This window comes from Chiloscyllium punctatum, chromosome 5, assembly GCF_047496795.1.
Source record: "Chiloscyllium punctatum isolate Juve2018m chromosome 5, sChiPun1.3, whole genome shotgun sequence".
Lineage (NCBI taxonomy): Eukaryota > Metazoa > Chordata > Chondrichthyes > Orectolobiformes > Hemiscylliidae > Chiloscyllium > Chiloscyllium punctatum.
In genome coordinates, this window is record NC_092743.1 from 117370469 (window position 1) to 117392940 (window position 22472).

At 42.9% G+C, this 22472-nt stretch overlaps 1 protein-coding gene across 2 annotated transcripts; it reads right to left on the reverse strand.

Moving 5' to 3' along the window:
- Positions 1-8652: 8652 nt before the first annotated feature.
- On the reverse strand, positions 8653-12494 carry c5h7orf25 (chromosome 5 C7orf25 homolog). Of its 2 annotated transcripts, none has more exons than XM_072571186.1 (2): positions 12441-12494; positions 8653-10969 (listed from the first exon to the last, which is right to left on the reverse strand). In XM_072571186.1, the coding sequence occupies exon 2, from the start codon at positions 10960-10962 to the stop codon at positions 9682-9684; it is 1281 nt and encodes a 426-aa protein (XP_072427287.1). In that variant the 5' UTR covers positions 10963-10969; positions 12441-12494; the 3' UTR covers positions 8653-9681. The 2 variants fall into 2 exon arrangements, with proteins under 2 accessions (XP_072427287.1, XP_072427288.1); XM_072571187.1 differs by lacking the exon at positions 12441-12494 and adding an exon at positions 11509-11740.
- Positions 12495-22472: the final 9978 nt, after the last annotated feature.

The window sequence follows — 22472 nt, forward strand, 5'->3', positions numbered from 1 at the left end:
GCAGTGCTAACCACTGTGCCACCGTGCCGCCCACAATCGTCCCTGACCAGCAATGCAACTCCACCCCCCCCTTGTACTTCCCTCCCTGTCCTGTCTATCCTGGAACATTTAGTTGCCAATCATCATGCCCTTCCTTCAACCAAGTCTCTGTGATGGCAATAATGTCATACTCCCAGGCACCAATCCAAGCCCTAAGTTCATCTGCCTTACACACTATACTCCTTGCATTAAAGTAGATGCATTTCAGGCCACCAGTTCTTTTGCGCTCACCTGCTCTCTGCCTATTCTTCCTTTTATTAATGCTACCTTCATAATTTTTACAGTCTCCAGACTCCACCTCACTGCCTACTTGTTTTCTCTTCTGGTTCCCAGTCCCCTGCCACATTAGTTTAAAACCTCCCCAATAGCAGTAGCAAAAACTCCCCCAAGGACATTGGTTCCAGTCTGGTTCAGATGTAGACCGACCCTTTTGTAATAGTCCCACCTTCCGCAGAACCGGTCCCAATGTCCAACAAATCTGAACCCCTCCCTTCTACACCATCTCTCAAGCCATGTGTTCACCCTGCCTATTTTTTCATTGCTACGCTGGCTAGCACGTGGCACTGGTAGTAATCCTGAGATCACTACCTTTGAGGTCCTCCCCTTTAATGTCTCTCCTAGCTCCCTGAATTCGTCTTTCAGGACCTCATCTCATTTTCTACTTATATCGTTGGTGCCTGTATGCATCACGACAACTGGCTGTTCACCCTCCCCTTTTAGAATGCTCTGCAGCCGATCAGTGACATCCCTGACCCGAGCACCTGGGAGGCAACATACCATCCGTGAGTCCCGTTTTCGGCCACTGAACCACCTATCTACTCCCCTCACAGAACCACCTATCTACTCCCCTCACAGAACCGCCTATCTACTCCCCTCACAGAACCACCTATCTACTCCCCTCACAGAACCACCTATCTACTCCCCTCACAGAACCGCCTATCTACTCCCCTCACAGAACCACCTATCTACTCCCCTCACAGAACCACCTATCTACTCCCCTCACAGAACCGCCTATCTACTCCCCTCCCAATAGAATCCCCTATGACTATGGCCCCACGAGTCTTTTTCCCGCCCATCTGAACGGCAGTACCCACCACGGTGACATCATCTTGACAACTGCTGCCCTCCACTGGTGAGCCATCTCCCCCAACAGTATCCAAAGTGGTATACCTGTTTCGGAGGGAGATGACCGCAGGGGACAGCTGCACTGCCTTCCTACTCTTTTTCTGTCTTCTGGTCACCCATTCACTGTCTCCCTCAGCAATCATAATCCTCAGTGACCAGTTCACTAAACATGCTATCCACGACCTCCTCAGCATCGCAGATGCTCCACAGTGAGTCCATCCGCAGTTCCAGAGCTGTCATGCAGACAAACAACAGCTGCAGCTGAACACACTTCTTGCAAGTGTAAGAGTCAGGGATGTCAGACACGTTCCTAAGCTCCCACGTCAAGCAAGAGTCACATGCCACAGGGCTGAGGTCCCCTGCCATTGTAAGCTTAGCTTGATATGAACTAAATAAAACCAATGCATTTAAATAAATGAAAAAGAAGTATAAGAAATAAAAGCCTTACCTTGCAGGGTCTTTTTCTTCTGGTTAGAGGAGGGGGGTGGGAGGGAGATACTACCCGTGTAGTATCTCGGGTATAGCCACTGCCCAAATATAAATTAAGCCCTTACCTTCCCAGCAACCCTCGCTTCACTCCTCCTTTGCTCCTCGCCACTCTGGCAAAATGGAGGCCCGACTCCCGAGGTAAGTCCCTTTTTATGTGGAAAGACTTACCCTTCCTAGCAGCCCTCGCTTCACTCATCCTTCTCTCCTCGCCGCTCTGGCAAAATGGACCGGAGAGGAGAAATGAAGGAGTGAAGCGAGAGCTGCTGGGAAGGGTAAGTTTCAACAGTCAAAAGATATTTGATGAAGTCCACACAGTAGATTCTTACCAAAATTAATAACCATAGGATTAATAACAGCTGCACGAATACAAAATTAGTCAAGGGACAAATACAGTATATTTGGGTGATTGCTTTTCAGACAGGAGAGAAAGATATAACAGTGATCCCTAATGTTAGAACCTGTATTTCTTTCATAAGTTAATAACATACACTCAAGTGAGCAGAATATAATTTGAAGATAAACTCAGATAAAGAACTTTCAGAGGATACAACACTGATTAGGCTGGCAGAGACAAGTGTGAAGTGATACATTGTAGAAGGAAGAATAACAATCACCACAATGAACTAAACTGCAGAATTTGAAAAGTTACTGTAATAAGCATCCAGGGGACATATACATGCAAATCTTTGGTAAGACAAATCGAAAAGGCTGTTAGGAAGACTTATCGGCGCTTGGCTTTATTAATAGAGTACAACAATAAGTGAATTATGCTAAATTTTTACGAACTGCAAGTTAGGTATCGGCCAGGGGATTGTATTCAACTCAATGAAAGCCTTCCAGTGGTGCAGTAGAAATTTACTGTGGACATCAGTGGCAGCATTTATAGTACATCTCCAACTGTCCTTGAGAAAGTCATGAGCTACAGCTTGAATCACTGTTAGGCAGGGAGTTCCAAGGTTTGCCCAAGTGAAAATGAATTATAGGTTATTATTCCTGGTAAGGATGGTGTGCAGCTTGGATGGAAACTTTCAGATGGTGGTATTTCCATGCAGCTATTGCCATTGTCCTTCTATGTGCTAGTGATCATGTTTTTGGTAGGTAAGTACCTTGGTAAGTATCTGCAAAGCATCTTGTCAATGATAAACAATGCAGTAGTGGCAGATGGGGGTGTAAATCAAGCAGTCTGCTTCGTCCTGTCAAGCCTGCTTAATGTTGGTACAAATGCTGTCATCCAGCCAAGGGTCAGTGTAGCATCCCATCATACTCTTGACTTGTGCCTTGTAATTGGAGGATAGGTTTTTGGGAGTCAGGTTGAGGTTAAACTAAGCAAGCTATACAAATACACTTTATTCTTTGATCTGTGTACTATATTTTACAGAATGTATTTTCTTTGGCTTGCTTCAGTTGTCCTTTGCAAAACCTAGATAGTTTTTTTTCACATCCTTGTATCCTCTTAATGCAATAAGTATTTTTTATACAATTTCAATTCACACTTGCAAAATAAAATGCAGCTTGTTCAAGCAAATGTGGTGGCCACAAAGGGTAAACTGAGTAAAGATATCATGGTATATCAGAAAATGAAAAATTGATTCTTCCTATTAGTTTTAGTCATAGTGAATAAAAGAACTAAGAATTATAGAATCCCTACAGTGTGGAAGCAGGGCATTCAGCCCATCTAGTACCCACCGACTCTCCAAAGGGCATCACATCTAGACTGCTACCCTGTCCTTGCATTTCCCATTCCTAATCCATCTAGCCTGCACATCCTGGGATAATTTAGCATGACCAATCCATCTAGCCTGCACATCCTTGAACTAATGGGGGCAAACTGACAGGTAGAATGTGCAAACTCCAGACAATCATCTGAGGTTTGGAACTGAACTGGGGTACCTGGTAATGAGAGGCAGCAGTATTAACCACTGAGCTAGCATACTACCCAAAATTTAAGGGAGCCATAGCACATACAGAAGTTAGTCAAAAACAAAATATGCAGTAAATGGAAGGATTAAATTTAGGGTGTAGGTTTGCTCACTGAGCTGTCGAATATCCAGATGTTTCATTACCTGGCTAGGTAACATCATCAGTGGCGACCTCCAAGTGAAACGAAGCTGTTGTCTCCTGCTTTCTATTTATATATTTGTCCTGGATGGGGGTTTGTGGTGATGTCATTTCCTGTTCATTTTCTGAAACGAACAGGAAATGGCATTACCACAAACCCCAGGAACCCCATCCAGGACAAACATATAAATGGAAAGCAAGAGACAACAGCTTTGCTTCACTTGGAGGTCGCCACTGATGATGTTACCTAGCCAGGTAATGAAACGTCTGGATATCAAACCTACAGCTCAGTGAGCAAACCTACACCCCCTAAACCTCAACCTGAGCTACAAACCTTGCAAAAGGATTAAATATCCACTCACTTTCTGCATGAGAAAATGTTATAACTGGGATGGAAAAACTAATACTGTTCTGGTGATAGTTTATCCTATTATTTGCCATATATAGGTGACTGCCTAAGATTGAATGGTTGAAGTGGTGGGGATTACAGACTGTGACATGGCATCCAGCAGAACTGTGGGCACTTCATAAAGGAATTCTGAAGCAAATTCACCATGGCTTTGAGGAAGAGTCATCACGACTTATAACATTAGCTTGCACTCTCTCCACGGATGCTGTCTGACTTGGTGTGATCTCCAGCATTTGTTGTTTTCATCATGAAAAGTGACTTTCTTTCCTTCCCATTGAATAGACTGCAGAATTAAATGATTTATGGTTAATAGATACTTTTCAAATTGAAAGGGATCAGCCTGTTTCAAGAAAGAGAATTGGGGGATGTAGGAATATTAGTAGCAATGTTTGACTTCACTTTTTAGTAACTTTAGGGAAATGTAACTTTCCCTGAAAGAGAATTCATGTGAGGTGTAGGTGGATAGTTTATTTTATTCATTCACAGGATGTCAGTGTCACTGGTTTCATGATTATCACTGGATTTGCTGGGTCAATCAAATTTTCTTGTTCAAAATTTATTCAATCATTGGAATCGTCGTTATACAGTGCAGAAGGCTAGCATTCAGCCCACTGTCCCCGTGTCAACTCTGCTGCTCTACCCTAAACTAGCTTTATGAAAATTATGTAAAGATGGACTGCCTTAATTATTGGCAGCCCCTTGCTTGGCTCTTAACATTCATTTGTAATTATCAAGGCCTCATGTGTCTATTTTTCATTTGCTTGTGGGATTAGGATGTTGCTAAGCCAGCATTTATTCCCCATCCTTAAATATCCTGAGGAATGTGCTGGTATGCTGCCTTTTTGAACTGTCACAGTGCTTGGGGTGACGGGATACAAGTACTCACCACAGAATTCCAAGCCTCTAGCCTGTTTTTATGCTCACAGTATTTATACAGTCAGTCCAACTTAGTTTGTGGTCAATAGTAACCCATAGGATGTTACTTGTGGGTGGGGATGAGGAGGTGGAGGTGGAGGTGCAGTTGGAAGAGGGAATTCAGTGATGTCAATGGACGATAGTTACATTCATTATTGTTGGAGATGACTATTGCCTGGCAGCTACGGGGCACAAATGTCACTTAGCATTCTAGGTCTTGATACAGATGGGCACATATTGTTCGACAAAGATAATAAGATCACATGCACCTGGGTAAAATTCAAATGTAGTATCAAATCACCTGGCCCCCATTAACACTTTCTTACTGCAATACAAATCCCTATGAGACTGACCCCCAACACAGGTCAACCACAAATAATAAAACCCTGTCAGAGATACAAGGCACCCATCAAAACTTTTGTTTATGTCCTGGGTGCTGCCCATTTATTGTATGCGAAAATAATGAGAAAATAACTAACCTCTGTGACTAATTATAACTACGGATCATCAAGAGCAGCTGGACTTCCTATCTAGAACCAAGACCGAAGGCCAGTGACAGCACTCTGGAAATTGAATATCGTTTCCAGAAAGAGCCATCATGTCACAATGATGGAGTCACAGTCCAGTACGAGGGTGACATAAGGTGCAAGAATGGGTACGGGAAGAAAGAAAGCTGAAACGTCCACAGTGGATCAGAAATCACAGAATTGATGAAGGGCACTCAGCCCAACCACGTTAGCTTTGTGCTAAAACAAATGATTCGAGTGTATTAACAGCCTCATGAAATTCCTGAAAAAATAAAGATACAAGTCAAACTCCCATTAGATGGACACTTGTAATGCTAAGGCATGCGAGGCTATGGGCTAAGTGCCAGAAAACTGGATTAACATAGATGCTGCACACTCAATGGCTGAAAGGCCTTTTTCTGTCCTGGGACCTCTATGTTCTATGACTGCTCAAATCTGTGAGAAGTTATGAATGGTGATGAACATTGTACAATTATCAGGAAATGGAACTTTTAATGGACAGAAGTGATTTGATAAAGAAGCCAAAAATGGTTGTGTCTCATATGCTATCCTGAGGAACTCCTGTAGCGATGCTGATAATGGTGGGACAGTGTCTGCTAGGTATGATTATGTAAGCACGACCATAGAGATACAGGGCAAGAGTGGGACTATGGCATTGAAATAGAGAACCATCTACGATCATGTTGACCAGTGAAACAGACTTGATGGGCCAAATGGCCAACTCCTTCTATTTTCTATACAAGATTGTTTCTTGACTACTGTTACAAAGATGCATTATATTTAATATTGCTTAGAGGACTTAGGTTTTTAAAGATTGTGGAAAAAAATTGATTTCAAGTTTTGTGGATATACCTGGGGTAGTTTCTTTAAAAAGAGGTCATTACAAGCTCACTGTGAACAATTAAGATCCTTTGTGAACAAGGCTTCCTAGAAATCGCATGACTGGGGCTGGTTTTCAGCATTGGCTCAGGGAAGTTCCTGTTTTTTTTTGTTTGAGTTGGAGGAAAGCCAGCTAAGAACCAGCTTTACCTCTCAAGATTGCATTTCCTGAGCAAACTGTGTCTGCAAGACTTCAGAATGAACTGCACACCATAAATGCCAGAACATGAGAGTCTGGAATATTCTACACTTTGTTCTTTTGTGTTCAGTAATAACCCATTGGGCAACATTGATCAAAAAGGCAATCTCTGCAGAGAAATTGGTGTATTTTCTCTCTTCCCTGAAGTATGAAAGTGTGTGCGCTTTACATGTTTTGGGGATAGTTATACAGATAAGCATTTATTCTTCTATATTGCCTACTGTGTTAACGAATGATTGCATCTTTACTGAATAATGTTTATTCTGAAAATAACCCCATAACTCTGTTTATTAACAAACCTAGTTGCTAAATCTTTGAGAGTGTTTTTTTAAAATATTGTAACCTGTGGAGTAGTGCAGCTACAGTGACAGGACACCCTCAGTTCTAACACTACTTGATGGGACAGCTCTCCCAATTTTGGCACAAGCCCCCAGCTGTTGACTAGGATGACGTTCAGGGCTAACAGACCTGGGTGTGTATGTGAATTACATACAAAAACACATTAATCCTTCAGGGGAAAGGGGGGAAAGAAAACTCCACAGAGCTTTGTTGGGAAAAAAAAAGTTTGAGCAATGGATTAGTCTTGACGGAAAATGGACGAAGTCCAGAACAAACTAAACTGTGTTGCTCTAATATTGTTATTTTCAGTGCCTATATCAAGGCCAGGTGGTATCTAGAATTTCTTTACTTGTAGCAGCTTTGATAAAACAGAGTGTTTGCAAAGCCATTTGCAGAGGACAGTTAGAGTCATCAGCCATACTCCTGGGTTCGGAGTCGCACACAGTCCAGACCAGGTAAGGGTTTTCTTCCAGATAAAGACATTGGTGAATTAGAACAAGATGAGTTGTTTGTAACAATTGACAGTGGTTACACGGTCACTATTGGACGAATTGACAGTAAACTTGGAAGAATTGTAACTGTGAGGATGAGAGTGTGGAACTCAAAAAGGTCACTGACAGTTTGGTGAAGTGGGTGGATAGGTGGCAGATGAGTTCAATGCAGTCAAGGGTAAGATTATAGACATTGGTTAAAATGAAACTAAAAGACAATATAAAATAAGGGATACAATTCTAAAGGGAATAGATCAGAGAGACTTAGGTGCATATGTGCACAGAGGTCATTGAAGGTGCAGGACAGGTGGTGAGCAGTTAATAAAGCGGTGTTCTCGTCTTTGTTAATAAGGCTATAGAGTACAATAGCAAAGAAGTAATATTGAATTATATACAGGTGTGGTGCCACATTGTAGAGAAAATGTGAACGTATTGGAGACAGTGCAGAAGTAATTTACAAGAATAGTTCCAAGAATGAGATACTTCAGTAGTGATGTCAGGTTGATGACGTTGGATCTGTTCTCTTGAGAGAGGTGACTGAGCAGAGATTTGATAGAAGTTTACAAATGGGCTGGACAGAATAGATGGGGAGAAGCTGTTATGCTCCTAAAAGGAAAAAAAACAAAGCATAGACTCAAAGTAATCTGCAAAAGAAGCAAAGGTGGTCTCGGGGTTAAAACAAAAAACTTCTTTTTTCACAGCTAGTAATTAGGGCCTGGAATGTAGTGCCTGAAAATGTGGTATACAGGCAGGTACAATTGAGACATTCAACTGGGTATTGGATGATTGTTTGGATAGAAATGATGTGCAAGGATATGGGGGAAAGGCAGGAAACTGGCACTAGGTAATAGGAGCAGTGCAGGCACAATGGGTGAAATTGCCTCTTCCTGTGTTGTTACAATTCTGGGATTCTAGTTTTTAAATAAAATCTAACATTAATCAAAATTTCACTGTACAGTGGGATTCATAACCAAACCTGACACAGGTTTAAGTCACTGAAGTCTATGGTACAGGTTAAAGGAGCTCAATATTCCAACTGATAACATTGTTCTGCATTCCTGGGTAAACGTACTCCCCTGTTCTGCATCAGAATCTCCCCAGAAATTGTGGAAGGTTTTAGCATTGATCTGTAGCTATGGTACAGATTATATGGCAATTAATGAGAACACAGCTATCTACCAATGTATAGAATATGCCTTTATTACAGGTATCTACCATGAAGACAGCTAACGCCACATTGAATAAAATCCTGTTTCTAACAGTACATAGTACCACCCTGCTGCCAATGAGGTGAATGTTTTCTTTGACCTGTAGTTGTGCACCTGTGTCCACTCATCTGCTCCCCTTTTACTCCCTATCATTTTGTTTGCTTTTTAAATCCTCCCAATTTCATTCTTAATTCCTCCACTTGTTCTTTCCTATTTTAGCCTAATGTCTTTTAATTCCCAAAAGCAAATTTAAAAATTACAATACATAAATTGTATTTTACCTTTATCCTGCAAGGTTCTTTTAATACTCAGTATATCATGAAGGCACCAGTTAGAACCAAACAATAAGGATATTGTCCACACTTAACATTAGGAAAATAATTCATCAGTCATCCTGCTCAGGACTTCACTTCCCAAGCAGTTTGGGCTTGCATTCCACCAAGCTCAACATTCTGTTGAACTCAACAGGTGCTGGCTTTTCAATAACAGAAAACAATTCACAATAACAGCCATTCATTTGCTTGCATACATTTTTTAAATATTGCAAATTAACAAAATAATTTGTACTTCTGTGAACCATCACCAAAGGGTTTGCGAACTGTACTGTATTCACAATGTTTCAGAATTGCACCACAGGCCATGATAGAGTTGTTTTTCCACTCTAGAGGATGAAGATTTGATTTTATTCCTATTAATTGGCTGCTAATTTCCATTGCAACTCTTGGCCTAACATAGCAAAGTAGACTCAATGGCAAGGACTGCCAAGAAGCCTGTTACCTGTCAGCCTGAATACTTTTTAAATGGATGCTTTGTAGTTGGTATAGCCATGAGAGAGACAGTGGGGAGGAAAAGTGAGGTGGTGGAAAAAACCTGCAATATCTAATTAGCTGTCTGTTATACAAGATTTGATATCAATGTAAGAGCTGACAAATTGTATTTTATACCAATGTGCAAGTTAAACAGACCCACAAAGTTCTTAAGATATCATTTGCAAGATGGTACTTCATCTTACAAAACCACTATTGCAGACTTTCTCACGAAAGACAGTCCCAGGTAAAGGTGTTGCTGTTGCTTCCTTGCTCTCTGTTAAAGCTCTTGGTTGATGGATAAACACACTGAATTTCACACCTTGGTTATCTGCAGCACGAACAAACCCACTGTTTGCTGTCATTGTGATTGCCTTCAAAGCATCTCCAGTGCCAAAGATAGTAATAGAGCGACTGTTAATTTTTGCACTGGCTTCCAACCTGGATGCCCGTTCGGAAGGCTGGTCTGGTACAACTTTGATTTCCTGCAACAGCTTCTGAGCCCGGGCCTTTTCTCCAGGGCCGCCTAGTGTCTCTAAAATGGCTTGAAAATCTTTCACAGCTGATTCACACGCAAACAATTCTTTGTTCTTCATGAAGGCTTGCAGCTTGGGCAAGACACTCTCTTCCCTTTCCTGTGAAGCTTGCTCTGTCAAAACTTTCTCCTTAAAGATGAAGCAGCAGCCTCCATGGCTGACTGCCGATACAAAGGTGATCAGGGTGGTTATGTCTAAATTGACACGATTGCAAAAATCCACTTTTACCTCAGCCGGAAAGGCAACACTGGCAACAATTGTAGATCGGTCTACTTTTGTCACTTGTAGAGGCTCCTCCAATTCTTCATCAGAGTCAGCTGAACGATCAGCCTCCTCCATTAGATCAATCATCGAGTTCACAGCTACAATATCTCCACGTACTGACAGCCCCATTTCTTTCAGTCTCTCAGCCATTGGGCTAGAGATGCCATTATAAAAGGCAAACACAATGTGTGGATTACTGTACTGCACCAGCTGCTGCTTGCTTGCTTCCAAGTAATCTTCTGCTTGCTCAACAATACTTTTGTCTCCATACTGGCCTCGCCCCACCCAGATACTGTGCAGAGCCTCAGCTTTCCGGCCGATGGCTTTGACCCAAGTGAGGCCACCGTTTGCAACGACATCCACCACAATAGACTGCTTTTCACCGGACTGTTCCTGATAGTTGAAAACGTGCAGCAGGCTCACCACATCGTCCAGGCTCTCTGCCGACTCGATAACTGCCTTCAGGTGGGTCAGGTTCGTGCTCTGCAGGTGGGACTCCTTCACAGAAACCTTGCCTGCTTCGACTTTGCGTAAGAACTTCAACTCAGCCTTCAGTTTGCTGCAGAGCTTAGGACCGCCCTGAACCCCGCCGAGACGGGAGCGGGACAGCGCCTCCGCCCTCTCCAGCAGCTGCCGGGCTTCAGCGATCCTTTCAGACAGTATCTTCTGTAAGGACATTGCATCCCTGAGAAAAAAAACCGAACACCTACAGTTATAACCAGGGTTTTTACAGGTGGAAGCAGTGTGGGGAGGGAGCATGGGGGAAGGAGGCTGAGGCTCATTGCAGGATTCTAGCAAGGGGCATCTAGTTACAAACCAGTGAACTAGGTCAAAAGGCTCACAGAGTAGACCATTCACAGGTTAGCAACAATGCGCTGCTCAAATTCCAGCAATTCAAGCCCATTCCAAGGGACAGGCTGCAGTACAGTACAGAAGGAGTGCTGTGTTGTTGCATGTGGAGTTAAATAGAGGCCTGTCTGCCCTCTTAGGCAGATGTAAACAATCCCACATCACTTTTCATACAGGACCAGGGCATAGTCCTGGTTGTATGCCCAATAGTTAATCTTCAATCAACATTGATCTCACTGCTGTTTCTGGGACCTTTATATGTTTTACATTAATGGTGGCACCTTGGTTTGTTTTTGATTGTTAACAATTTTGGTTGTCTGCTACAGGACTGAGAGTACTTCCCTTTCTTTCCACAGACCTATCACCCAGCTTTACCTCTCTGAATAGCCTTCCTGAATCAGACATTTATCATGAAAGATGACAACACTTCATAATTATGAACAATGCTGTTAAACTCTCCTGTATGAAGCCAGGCCTTAGTCACTTTCTCTCAGAGCACCTACTCAAAATCAGAACCTCAGACATTCCAATGGTCTTCCTGATCCACTCACAGCCAGTCTTTCTCCCCACATCTCAAATCAGTCTCTCTCTCAATCTCTCTCTCAGCCCCCCTCCCATCTCTTTCTCCTTCCCCCTCACCATCCTTCCTTCCACTCACCCTCTCCCAAGCCATGCGCATCACCACAGTTCCCTCCTCAATTCCTTTGTCTTAAAACATATAAGTATAGAAAATAGGTACAGGAGTAGGCCATTCAGCCCATCAAGCCTGCACCACTATTCAATATGATCATGGCTGATCACGCAATCTCACTATCCGGTTCCTACCCTCTCCCCATACTCCTTGATCTGGTTAGCCACAAAGGCTACTACCTCCTGAATATACCAAAGAACTGGCCCCAATAGCTTGCTATGGGAGAGAATTCTATAGGTTCATAAATCTGAGTGAAGGAATTCTTTCTTCCTCCATGTCTCTGTCTCTCTCTCTCTCTCCCCTTTCCCTTCTCCTTCTCCCCCACCAGCCCTTTTGCACCCTCTCCCAAACCCCAACCCTTCTTCCCTTTTCCCTGCCCTCACACTCTGCTACCACGTTCTCTACCTCCCCCTCTGCCCATCCACCTTTACACTCCACCTATTACCCCACATACCCTCCTCACTCTCCCCTTCCATACTGTACCTCCCCTTCTCCAGCCCACCTCACCCTCTCCCGCATCCCCACCCCTCACCCCAACTCTCACTCTCCCTCTCCCTCTCTACCTACCGACCTAAACTCGAACCCCCTGCCCTCCCTCTCTACCCACATCTGTCACCTTTCCAGATCCTGGGTCTGGCCTCTTCACCGCCTTCCTCTTAGTGAGGTCAGTTTACCGGAAGTGTATCCCTGTTTTGCCACGTTGACGTCTCACGGCTCCGCCATGTTGGTGAGGGTCACAGTCATGCGCAGTAGGTGATATCGCACAAATCGGGGAGGAGGAGTAAAGGAATGGGTGAGGTCGGTCATGGAAGGTGGAGAAGAACATGGGAATGTGTCATAAAGTGGAGAGAGGAGGAAGGGGAGGACTGAAGTTGTTGGGTTGTGGTGGGGGTAATGAATAATGATTTGGGGAGGAGTGGGGTATCAAAGGATGAGGGGGTGGGGTAACAAAATGGGGAGAAGGGAGTACCAAACGAGGAAAGAAATTAAGAAGAGGTGGAGTAAGGGGTGGCTAATCATCCATGATATTCCCTAATTGCTAACTTCAAAGTGCAGGGGGTGCTGCTTTATCAAACAGTAACACATTTTGAAACAGAATGGGGTATCAGTGCCTGTAGAGTCTGCATAGCTACCTCTAGAAAATTTCATGATGCAGGGAAACATATCAATCCTGAAATCTGAGATACTGGAATTTTTAATCAGTGATTGCATTGTACTTTATCTGGGAGAAAGTGAGGACTGCAGATCAGAGCTGAAAAATGTGTTGCTGGAAAAGTGCAGCAGGTCAGGCAGCATCGAAGGAGCAGGACAATTGATGTTTTGGGCATAAGCCCTTCCTCAGGAATGTACTTTATCTGTGTAAATTTTCCTAAATAAAAACTGCAAGGCCTTGTTTTTAGAGCTGCTGAAAGGGTAATGGGATATGAGCTTTTCTAATCCTCAATTTACAGTTAAACCCAATGTAACATTGTCTTTATTGCACAGTAAACAGAGGAGCAGAGTTTTGCTTTTGTTATGTCAGTATAAAAGGGGAAATATATTTCTGGGGAGAGAGAGAGAGCTAGTAGAAAGCAAGTAGAAGCACCTGATGAAGAAGCGGCACTCCAAAAGCTAGTGTGCTTTCAATTAAACCTGTTGGACTATAACCTGATGTTGTATAATTTTTAACTTTGTACACCCCAGTCCAACACCGGCATCTCCAAATCATGACTAGTAGAAAGCAAATTACCAAAGGAATTGATTACTTTATACTTAAGTGGCAGCTCAGTTGGTTGTCCTCTCAGTTCAAATTACCATCCAGAGACTTGAACTTAAATGTTAAGGCTGATACTTCAGTGTAGTAGTAAGAGAGTGTTGTATTTTTGCAGGTTCAATTTTTGTGGTAACTTTAAACACATCTTTAAACTAACAGATGGATATCAAAGATCAGTATGGTGGCTCAGTGGTTAGCACTACTACCTCACAGCACCAGCCACCCAGGTTCAATCCCAGCCTCGGGTGACTGTGTGGAGTTTGTACATTCTTCCTGTGTCTGTGTGGGTTTTCTTTGGGTGCTCAGGTTTCCTCCCACAATCCAAAGATATATAGGTCAGGTGAATTGGTTATGCTAAATTGTCCATAGTATTAGTCAGTGGTCAGTGGGAAATAAGTCTGGGTGGGTTAATTTTTGGAGAGTCAGTGTGGACTTGTTGGGCTGAAGGGCCTGTTTCCACACTGTAGGGAATCTAATCTCATGACACCTTTTCCAAAAACAGCAGGAGAGCTATCTTCAATATCTGTCCCACAGTTAACATAAACAGATTTGCTGGTCGTTACCCCTTGCACAAATTGGTTGCCATGTTATGATGGTGACTATATATTAAAATATTTAATAAGCTGTAAAATATTTTGCAGTATCCTGAACGAGACCCTTTTTCTCACATTGTAAGATTTTGAGACCAGTAATAATTTTGCATGTAGAGCCAAAAGGCAGTTAGCATACAGATCAGTTAAAAATTAAAGTTAAGTCATTATCTAAGTCACATTTGATTTTCACACAATCAAGTGAGTATAACATAGCAGGCTTTCAGCGGTCCTGTTCACCCTTTTTGTGGGGTTCCTTTATGATGAACTGTATCAAAGTTAAAGGTGTCATTTCCCCCATAACTTCCTAATAATGATATGAATCTGTAATTGAAATAAATGCTTGTGTAACTTCAAATCAGCATAATTTGTCAAAAGGAGTAGAACAGCTTTTTCAAAAAGATCACTCCCTGTCAAAAAGCCTAATGATGCCATCAGCTCATTTTTGAGAAGGCATAAAATAGGATGGGTGACAGTTTATCTCCTTAGCTTAACTAACTTGATTGAATGATTTGATGAGGTTAACAGAGAGGGTTGATGAGGAACTTGGCAAGGGTCCTTGATAAATTGCAACATAAGAGCCTTTAGAATAAATGGGACAGCGGCAGCATGTACCAAGGCAGGTAAGTGACGGGAATCAGAGAGCAATCATAATTCTGACTGGAGGAAGGTATATAGCAGGCTTTCCCAGGGGTCAGTATTAGGATCACGTCTTTTAAGTAAAGGCATAAAGTTGGGTGTACAGACACAATTTTAAAAACTGTGGATGATACAAAGCTTGCAAGTACTGTGAACTATGACGAGGATTGTGATAGTTTTCAAGGGGCTGTAGACAGACTAGTAGAATGAGCAGATATGTGAAATACAAAATTAAATGCAGAGAGTGATACTTAAGGAAGAGTTAATATAAACCAAAGAGTACAAATTAAAAGGAGCAGGGAGACCTTGGGGTTATATGAATGCAGATTGCTGAAGGTGGCAGAATAATTTGGGGAGGTTATTAATAGGGCATACCTAATCCAGGACTTTATACTTAGAGGCATACAGTGCAAAAACAAGGAAGTTTTGATGAACCTTTGGTCACAACTCAAGTATTGCTTCTGATTGTCACTAATACGCTGAAGAATATAGTGATACCTCTAGCAGCAGATGGTAAGGGTGAAGGAAGACATCGTGGAGGGGAGCCAATTAGTCCCTTCACACCATTCCTGAAGGGAAGAAATGGATTGTTAGACTGGAAGCAGAGGGAAAGTCCTGCTGGAAAGAGAGAGAAGGATTATGATGAAGAACGCCTCAAACAAGATGGGCAACTGAAAATGTAAATACCATGTTTTTCTTTTTTTAGCCTTAATTTATTTTAATGTTTGTAAAGACTTGCTGCTGATGGAGTAAATAATCTGAATCATAACCTTCAGGCAGTCTGTTTGCTTAAATCTCATAGAAAGGATGTGAAGACAGAGAGAGTGCATAAAAGATTCATGAGAATAGTTCCAGGTATGAGGGACTTCATTAGTTACTTGGATGAATGGATTGAGAAGCTGGATCTGCGCTTCAAAGGAAAAAGGTCATAGGGAGATTTGCGAGAAGTACTCAAAATCTTGAGTCTGGACAGAGTGCATAGGAAGAAGCTGTTACCGTGGCTGGAAGGGTCAAGAAACAGAGAATCTGAACTTATGAAACAACTAACAGCAACGTGAGGAAAAATATTTTTATATGACAGTAGATAACATTTGGAGTGTACTGCTTGAGATTGTGGGGGAGGCTGTTGTAATCATAGCTTTCAGAAGGGTAAGCACCTGAAGAGAGAAAAAAAAATGTAGGTCCAAGAAAAATGCAGTGGAGTGGTACTACATGAGTTGCTTAATCAGTAATCCAGCATAAACATAATGGCTGAATGGCCTCCTTGGCTAGATCATTCTATACTCCTCCATCAAATGAGATGGGTTCAGTGTGTTCCTGCTTACCCATACACAAGTAGTCTGTGTATCTTGCAGGGCGTATTATGCTACACATGTTGCATTGACAGCCCATATAACACAGGTGTCATTATGAATAGAAAATGATACAGATTTGGTTGCGTAAAATCAAAGCTTCTTTGCGAAAAGGCCACACTGCTTGGATATAAGTTAATTTGTTTAATCACTGAAAGGGTTGGAATTGGATTTCCTCTGTCACCTGGACACTCTGCAATGGACTACATGCCGTCGAATAAGGCATCCGGAATGAAAACTGAAAACACAGCCTGCCAACCATTCAAAGTCTTTCCAACCAATATCTGGGGATTGTTGCCAAAATTAGGAGGGCTGTCTCACAGATTAGTCAAGCAATAGTCTGACATTATCTGTAAGACATGATTCTGAGTATGACAGTATCCCAGACAAACCGTCAGTATCCCTGGGTATAGCCTGTCCCATAGCAGGACAGACCCAGCAGAGGTAGCAGGACAGTCAGGAGTCTTCAACATTGATTCCGGACACCATGGTGTCTTGTGCTATTAGGTCAAACTCAACTCAAGAAACCTCTTGCTGATTACCATGTACTGCACTCACCATTCCCCCCCCCCACTCAGCTGACGAATCGATGCTTCTTCATTTTGAACACCATTTAGAGGAAGCACCGAGAGTGGCATAGGTACAGCATGTATTCAGGGTGGGGGACTTCAGTGTCCGTAACCAAGAGTGGCTCAGCAGCAGAATGTTGCCTGAGGTGGAGAGTTTTAGTTATGATGGGAGATTGGATAGACTAGGGTTGCTTTCCTTGGAGCAGAGGAGACTGGGCGGAGGGACATGATTGAGATTTATAAAATTATCAGATGCATAGATAGGGTTGATAGGAAGGAATGTTTCCACATGGGATCAATGACTGGGAGCGTAGATTTAAAATAAGATACAAGATCTTTAGATGAGATGTGAGGAGACAGTTTTTCAGAGTGGTAGGAATCTGGAACTCACTGCCTGTAAAGGTGGTAGAGGCAGAAACCTTCACAACATTTAGGAAGTATTTAGATGTGCACTTGCAAAGCCAACGCATACAAGGCTATAGGCCAAGTGCTGGAAAATGGGATTAGAATAACTAGGTGCCTGTTTTTGACCAGTTCAGATTCAATAGGCCGAAGAATTTTTTCCTGTGCTGTACATCTCTATGACTTTAATTCTAAAAGGCAAAGCTACTAGACTGAGTCCTGCAACAGGAAGTGAGTGGATTGAATCATGACAGTTCCCAGAGTTCTATGCACAGACATGGTCTAATGATTACAGTTAGAACATAGAACAGTACAGCACAGAACAGGCCCTTCAGCCCACGATGTTGTGCCGACCATTGATCCTCATGTAAGGTAAAGCTAATGTACGAGCCCTCAAATTTCTGTGACTTGTACGCTGATGGAATGGAATCTATTTCTGTTCACGGAGGCAGTTGTGTTCTGAAATAGTGCTCTCAAAGCGACATGTGTACAGTTTATTGTGCCCAATACTTGGGAAAAGCCAGCTACATAGGCAAAGCCAATTGTCTGGGCTGCAGCACTGACTTTGTCATGGGGAATTGGTCATCGAGATGTACAGCATGGAAACAGACCCTTTGGTCCAACCCGTCCATGTCGACCAGATTTCCCAACACAATCTAGTCCCACCTGCCAGCACCCGGCCCATATCCCTCCAAACTCTTCCTGTTCATATATCCATCCAAATGCCTTTTAAATGTTGCAATTGTACCAGCCTCCACCACTTCCACTGGCAGGTCATTCCATACATATACCACCCTCTGCGTGAAAACGTTGTCCCTTAGGTCCCTTTTATATCTTTCCCCTCTCACCCTAAACCTTGACCCCAGGGAAAAGAATTTGTATATTTATCCTATCCATGCCACTCATGATTTTGTAAACCTCTATAAGGCCACCCCTCAGCCTCCGACGCTCCAGGGAAAACAGCCCTAGCCTGTTCAGCCTCTCCCTTTAGCTCAAATCCTCTAACCCTAGCAACATCCTTGTAAATCTTTTCTGAACCCTTTCAAGTTTCACAACATCTTTCTGATAGGAAGGAGACCAGAATTGCATGCAATATTCCAACAGTGGCCTAACCACTGTCCTGTAAAGCCGCAGCATGACCTCCCAACTTGTGATTAAGTGAGGTGATTTTCTCCAAATTGCCTTGATAACAATCTTGATACGTTTCTGGGTTGAGGGTTGTGCTATCCCATACTGATCCCCAGTGTACTTTGACAGGAAGAACAAAGGAGCTGAATATTATTTAAATGGAGAAAGGCTGCAGACCACAAAGATCTGGGAGTCCTCCATGAATCACAAAATGTTAGCATACAAATTCAGTGGAAGATAAATGGAATGTTAGCTTTTATTTCAAAGGGACTGGAACATAAAAGTAGGAGGCGAAAGTGAAGACTGCAGATGCTGGAGATTAGAGTTGAGAGTGTGGTGCTGGAAAAGCACAGCAAGTGCCTGATCTGCTGTGCTTTTCCTTAAAAGTAGGAGGTTTTGCCAAAACGAAAGAAGGTATGAGTCAGACCACAGCTGGAATACTGTGAACAGTTTTTAGTTCCTTATCTAAGAAAGTATATATTGGAATTGGAAGCAGTCCAGTACGGAGGTGGAGGGACTGCCTTATGAGGAAAGGTTGCATAGGTTGGGCCTGTGCACATTGGAATTTAAGATGAAAGAGAGACAATCTTTTTGAAATATACAGGATTCTTAGGGGACTTGGGGATTTGACAGGGTAGATGTGAAAAGGTTGTTTCCTCTTGTGGGTAAGTCTTAGGACCAGAGGGCATAAGGGATCACCCTTTTAAGACAGAGATGAAGAGGAATTACTTGGAGGGTAATGAATCTGCAGAACTCTTTAGTGCAGAGAGCTGGCGAGGCTGGATTGTATGTTCATGACTGAGTTGGACAAATTTTTAATCAGTGAGGGAATCAAGGGTGATGGGGAAGAGGCAAGAATTTTAGGTGGAGTTGATGATTATCAAGTCAGCTATGTCTTATTGAATGGCAGAGCAGATTTGTTGGACTGTAAGGCTGGTGTAAAGCAGAAGAAATTGATTGTTTCACTCGCTGCTGGGCAATGAAGAGAAAGCAAATGTTTCTGCAATAAATCCATATGCTAGCCTGGACAGCAGCAAAGGCTTGCTTACTAGCTAAAACAGGAAGGTGACTTTAACTGGCTTCACTGATACCAGAAAAACTGTCCTAATGCTGAAGGTTAACTCCAAACATCTTTGCAGAATATTGCAAAACTCAGTGACTGTGCTAATTTGGTTGCAGAGACAGTTTTCTACATAGGTGTGCAGGGCCTGCAAACACACTTGGTGGCATAATGTTGGAAGGTTAAAATCAACTAGGTGAAAGTGGGTACTGCAGATTCTGGAGATTAGAGTAGTGCTGGAAAAGTAGAGCAGGTCAGGCAGCATCCAAGGAGCAGGAAAATCGGCGTTTCGGACCAAAACCTGATGAAGGGCTTTGGCCCGAAACGTCAATTTACTTGCTCCTCGGATGCTGCCTGACCTGCTCTGCTTTTCCAGCACTACTTGTTGTGAAACTTGAAAGGGTTCAGAAAATATTTACAAGGATGTTGCCAGGGTTGGAGGATTTGAGCTATAGGGAGGGGCTGAACAGGCTGGGCTGTTTTCCCTGAAGCGTCGGAGGCTGAGGGGTGACCTTACAGAGGTTTATAAAATTATGAGGGGCATAGAGTCATAGAGATGTACAGCATAGAAACAGACCCTTCGGTCCAACCCGTCCATGCCGACCAGATATCCCAACCCAAACTAGTCCCACCTGCCAGCGCCCGGCCCATATCCCTCCAAACCCTTACTATTCATATACCCATCCAATTGCCTCTTAAATGTTGCAATTGCACCAGCCTCCACCACATCCTCTGACAGCTCATTCCATACACGTACCACCCTCTGCGTGAAAAAGTTGCCACTTAGGTCTCTTTTATATCTTTCCCCCTCACCCTAAACCTATGCCCTCTAGTTCTGGACTCCCTTACCCCAGGGAAAAGACTTTGTCTATTTATCTATCCATGCCCCTCATAATTATGTAAACCTCTATAAGGTCACCCCTCAGCCTCCGACGCTCCAGGGAAAACAGCCCCAGCCTGTTCAGCCTCTCTCTCTGTAGCTCAGATCCTCTAACCCTGGCAACATCCTTGTGAATCTTTTCTGAACCCTTTCAGGTTTCACAATATCTTTCTGATAGGAAGGAGACCAGAATTGCACGCAATATTCCAACAGTGGCCTAACCAATGTCCTGTACAGCTGCAATATGAGCCCCCAAATCCTGTATTCAATACTCTGACCAATAAAGGAAAGCATACCAAACGCCTTCTTCACTATCCTATCTACCTGCAACTCCACTTTCAAGGAGCTATGAACCTGCACTCAAAGGTCTCTTTATGGATAGGATAAATAGACAAAGTCTTTTCCCTGGGGTGGAGGAGTCCAGAATTAGCGGGCATAGGTTTAGGGTGAGAGGGAAAAGATATAAAAGAGACCTAAAGGGTAACGTTTTCACACAGACGGTGGTACATGTATGGAATGAGCTGTCAGGGGATGTGGTGGAGGCTGGTACAATTGCAACATTTAAAAGGCATTTGGATGGTTATATGAATAGGAAGGGCTTGGAGGTAATGGGCTGGGTGCTGGCAGGTGGGACTAGATTGGGTTGGGATATCTGGTTGGCATGGATGGGTTGGACCGAAGGGTCTGTTTCCATGCTGTACATCTCTATGACTCTACTCTAATCTTGGCAAAATGTTGGATGTGAGCAACACAGGCTCTGGCAATATGCAGTTTCATTCCCTCGCATGTAAAATCTGAATAACCTGTGGTTGGGGGAAAATGAAACAAATCTTTACTTAAGTATTATAATTGCCCAAAGTTTGTGAGAAGATTTGTAGCTTGGGTGCTCGTTGTGGTTCTGTTCGCCGAGCTGGGAATTTGTGTTGCAGACGTTTCGTCCCCTGTCTAGGGGACATCCTCAGTGCTTGGGAGCCTCCTGTGAAGCGCTTCTGTGATGTTTCCTCCGGCATTTATAGTGATTTGTATCTGCCGCTTCCGGTTGTCAGTTCCAGCTGTCCGCTGGAGTGGCCGGTATATTGGGTCCAGGTCGATGTGCTTATTGATTGAATCTGTGGATGAATCCCATTCCTCTAGGAATTCCCTGGCTGTTCTCTGTTTGGCTTGTCCTATAATAGTAGTGTTATCAAACAGAGAACAGCCAGGGAATTCCTAGAGGCATGGCATTCATCCACAGATTCAATCAATTAGCACATCGACCTGGACACAATATACCGGCCACTGCAGCGGACAGCTAGAACTGACAACCGGAAGCGGCAGATACAAATCACTATAAATGCCGGAGGAAACATCACAGAAGTGCTTCACAGGAGGCTCCCAAGCACTGAGGATGTCCCCTAGACAGGGGACGAAACGTCTGCAACACAAATTCCCAGCTCGGCGAACAGAACCATTATAATTACCATTAAAATTTACCTTTAAGGACATTTTGTTTTCTCAACACTCCAGCACATAGCACTTTTTCAGTGCTTCTGAATATAATGTCCAGGGTTTAAGCTAGACAAACAGGAAAATGGAGACCACATTTTATTCCTATTTAGTTTCCATAATGAAACCTTTACTTTCTGTGTCTGAGTTCCCAATGCAGGTATCGTACAATAGAAATGGGGATTCAGTGAGATTGCAAAATACCAATTACCTAGTCCTCATTCCCAAGATATCACTCAGAGAATCTTTCCCACCTGTTGGAACTCCAGTGGTTGAAATTGTAATAACACAGATAATTACAATATATTTCATACAGACTCAAAAAGGTTAATTGAATGTATGGACAGATACTAAATTCTGTTCTGACCAGGTCTTTGAGAAACATAAGAAAGGTATTTCTGGACCACCTGAGTGTTTTGTGTAGTTGTTGCAATTAGTTCAGTCCATATTGCTCTGCCAAGTTTGGAACTCAATAATTAAGTGATGCAACCAAAACAGAAATAGGAGCACAAACCTATTTAAACACATGCCCTATGGTGTGACGTCAGCCAGCTAAGGCTTTTACATTGAGTCACTCTTTAAGAACACACATTGAATCTTGCCTGTATTTCTGACGATACAGTTTAAAGATGTTTTCAGTTTCTAAATTTAAGAGATTTAATGGTGGTTTACCCTCTGCTGCCCTAAGATGTGATATAAAGGAGGTCAATTCAGCAAACAAAGAGTATTTCACTGCTTGTTGGCAGGATCTGATGATGGTAACGAAGGCACTGAGCAGGTATAGGATATT

What these genes read in the sequence shown, in the direction of transcription:
- c5h7orf25 (XM_072571186.1), bottom strand. Translation starts at nt 10,962, where the DNA reads ATGTCCTTACAGAAGATACTGTCTGAAAGGATCGCTGAAGCCCGGCAG.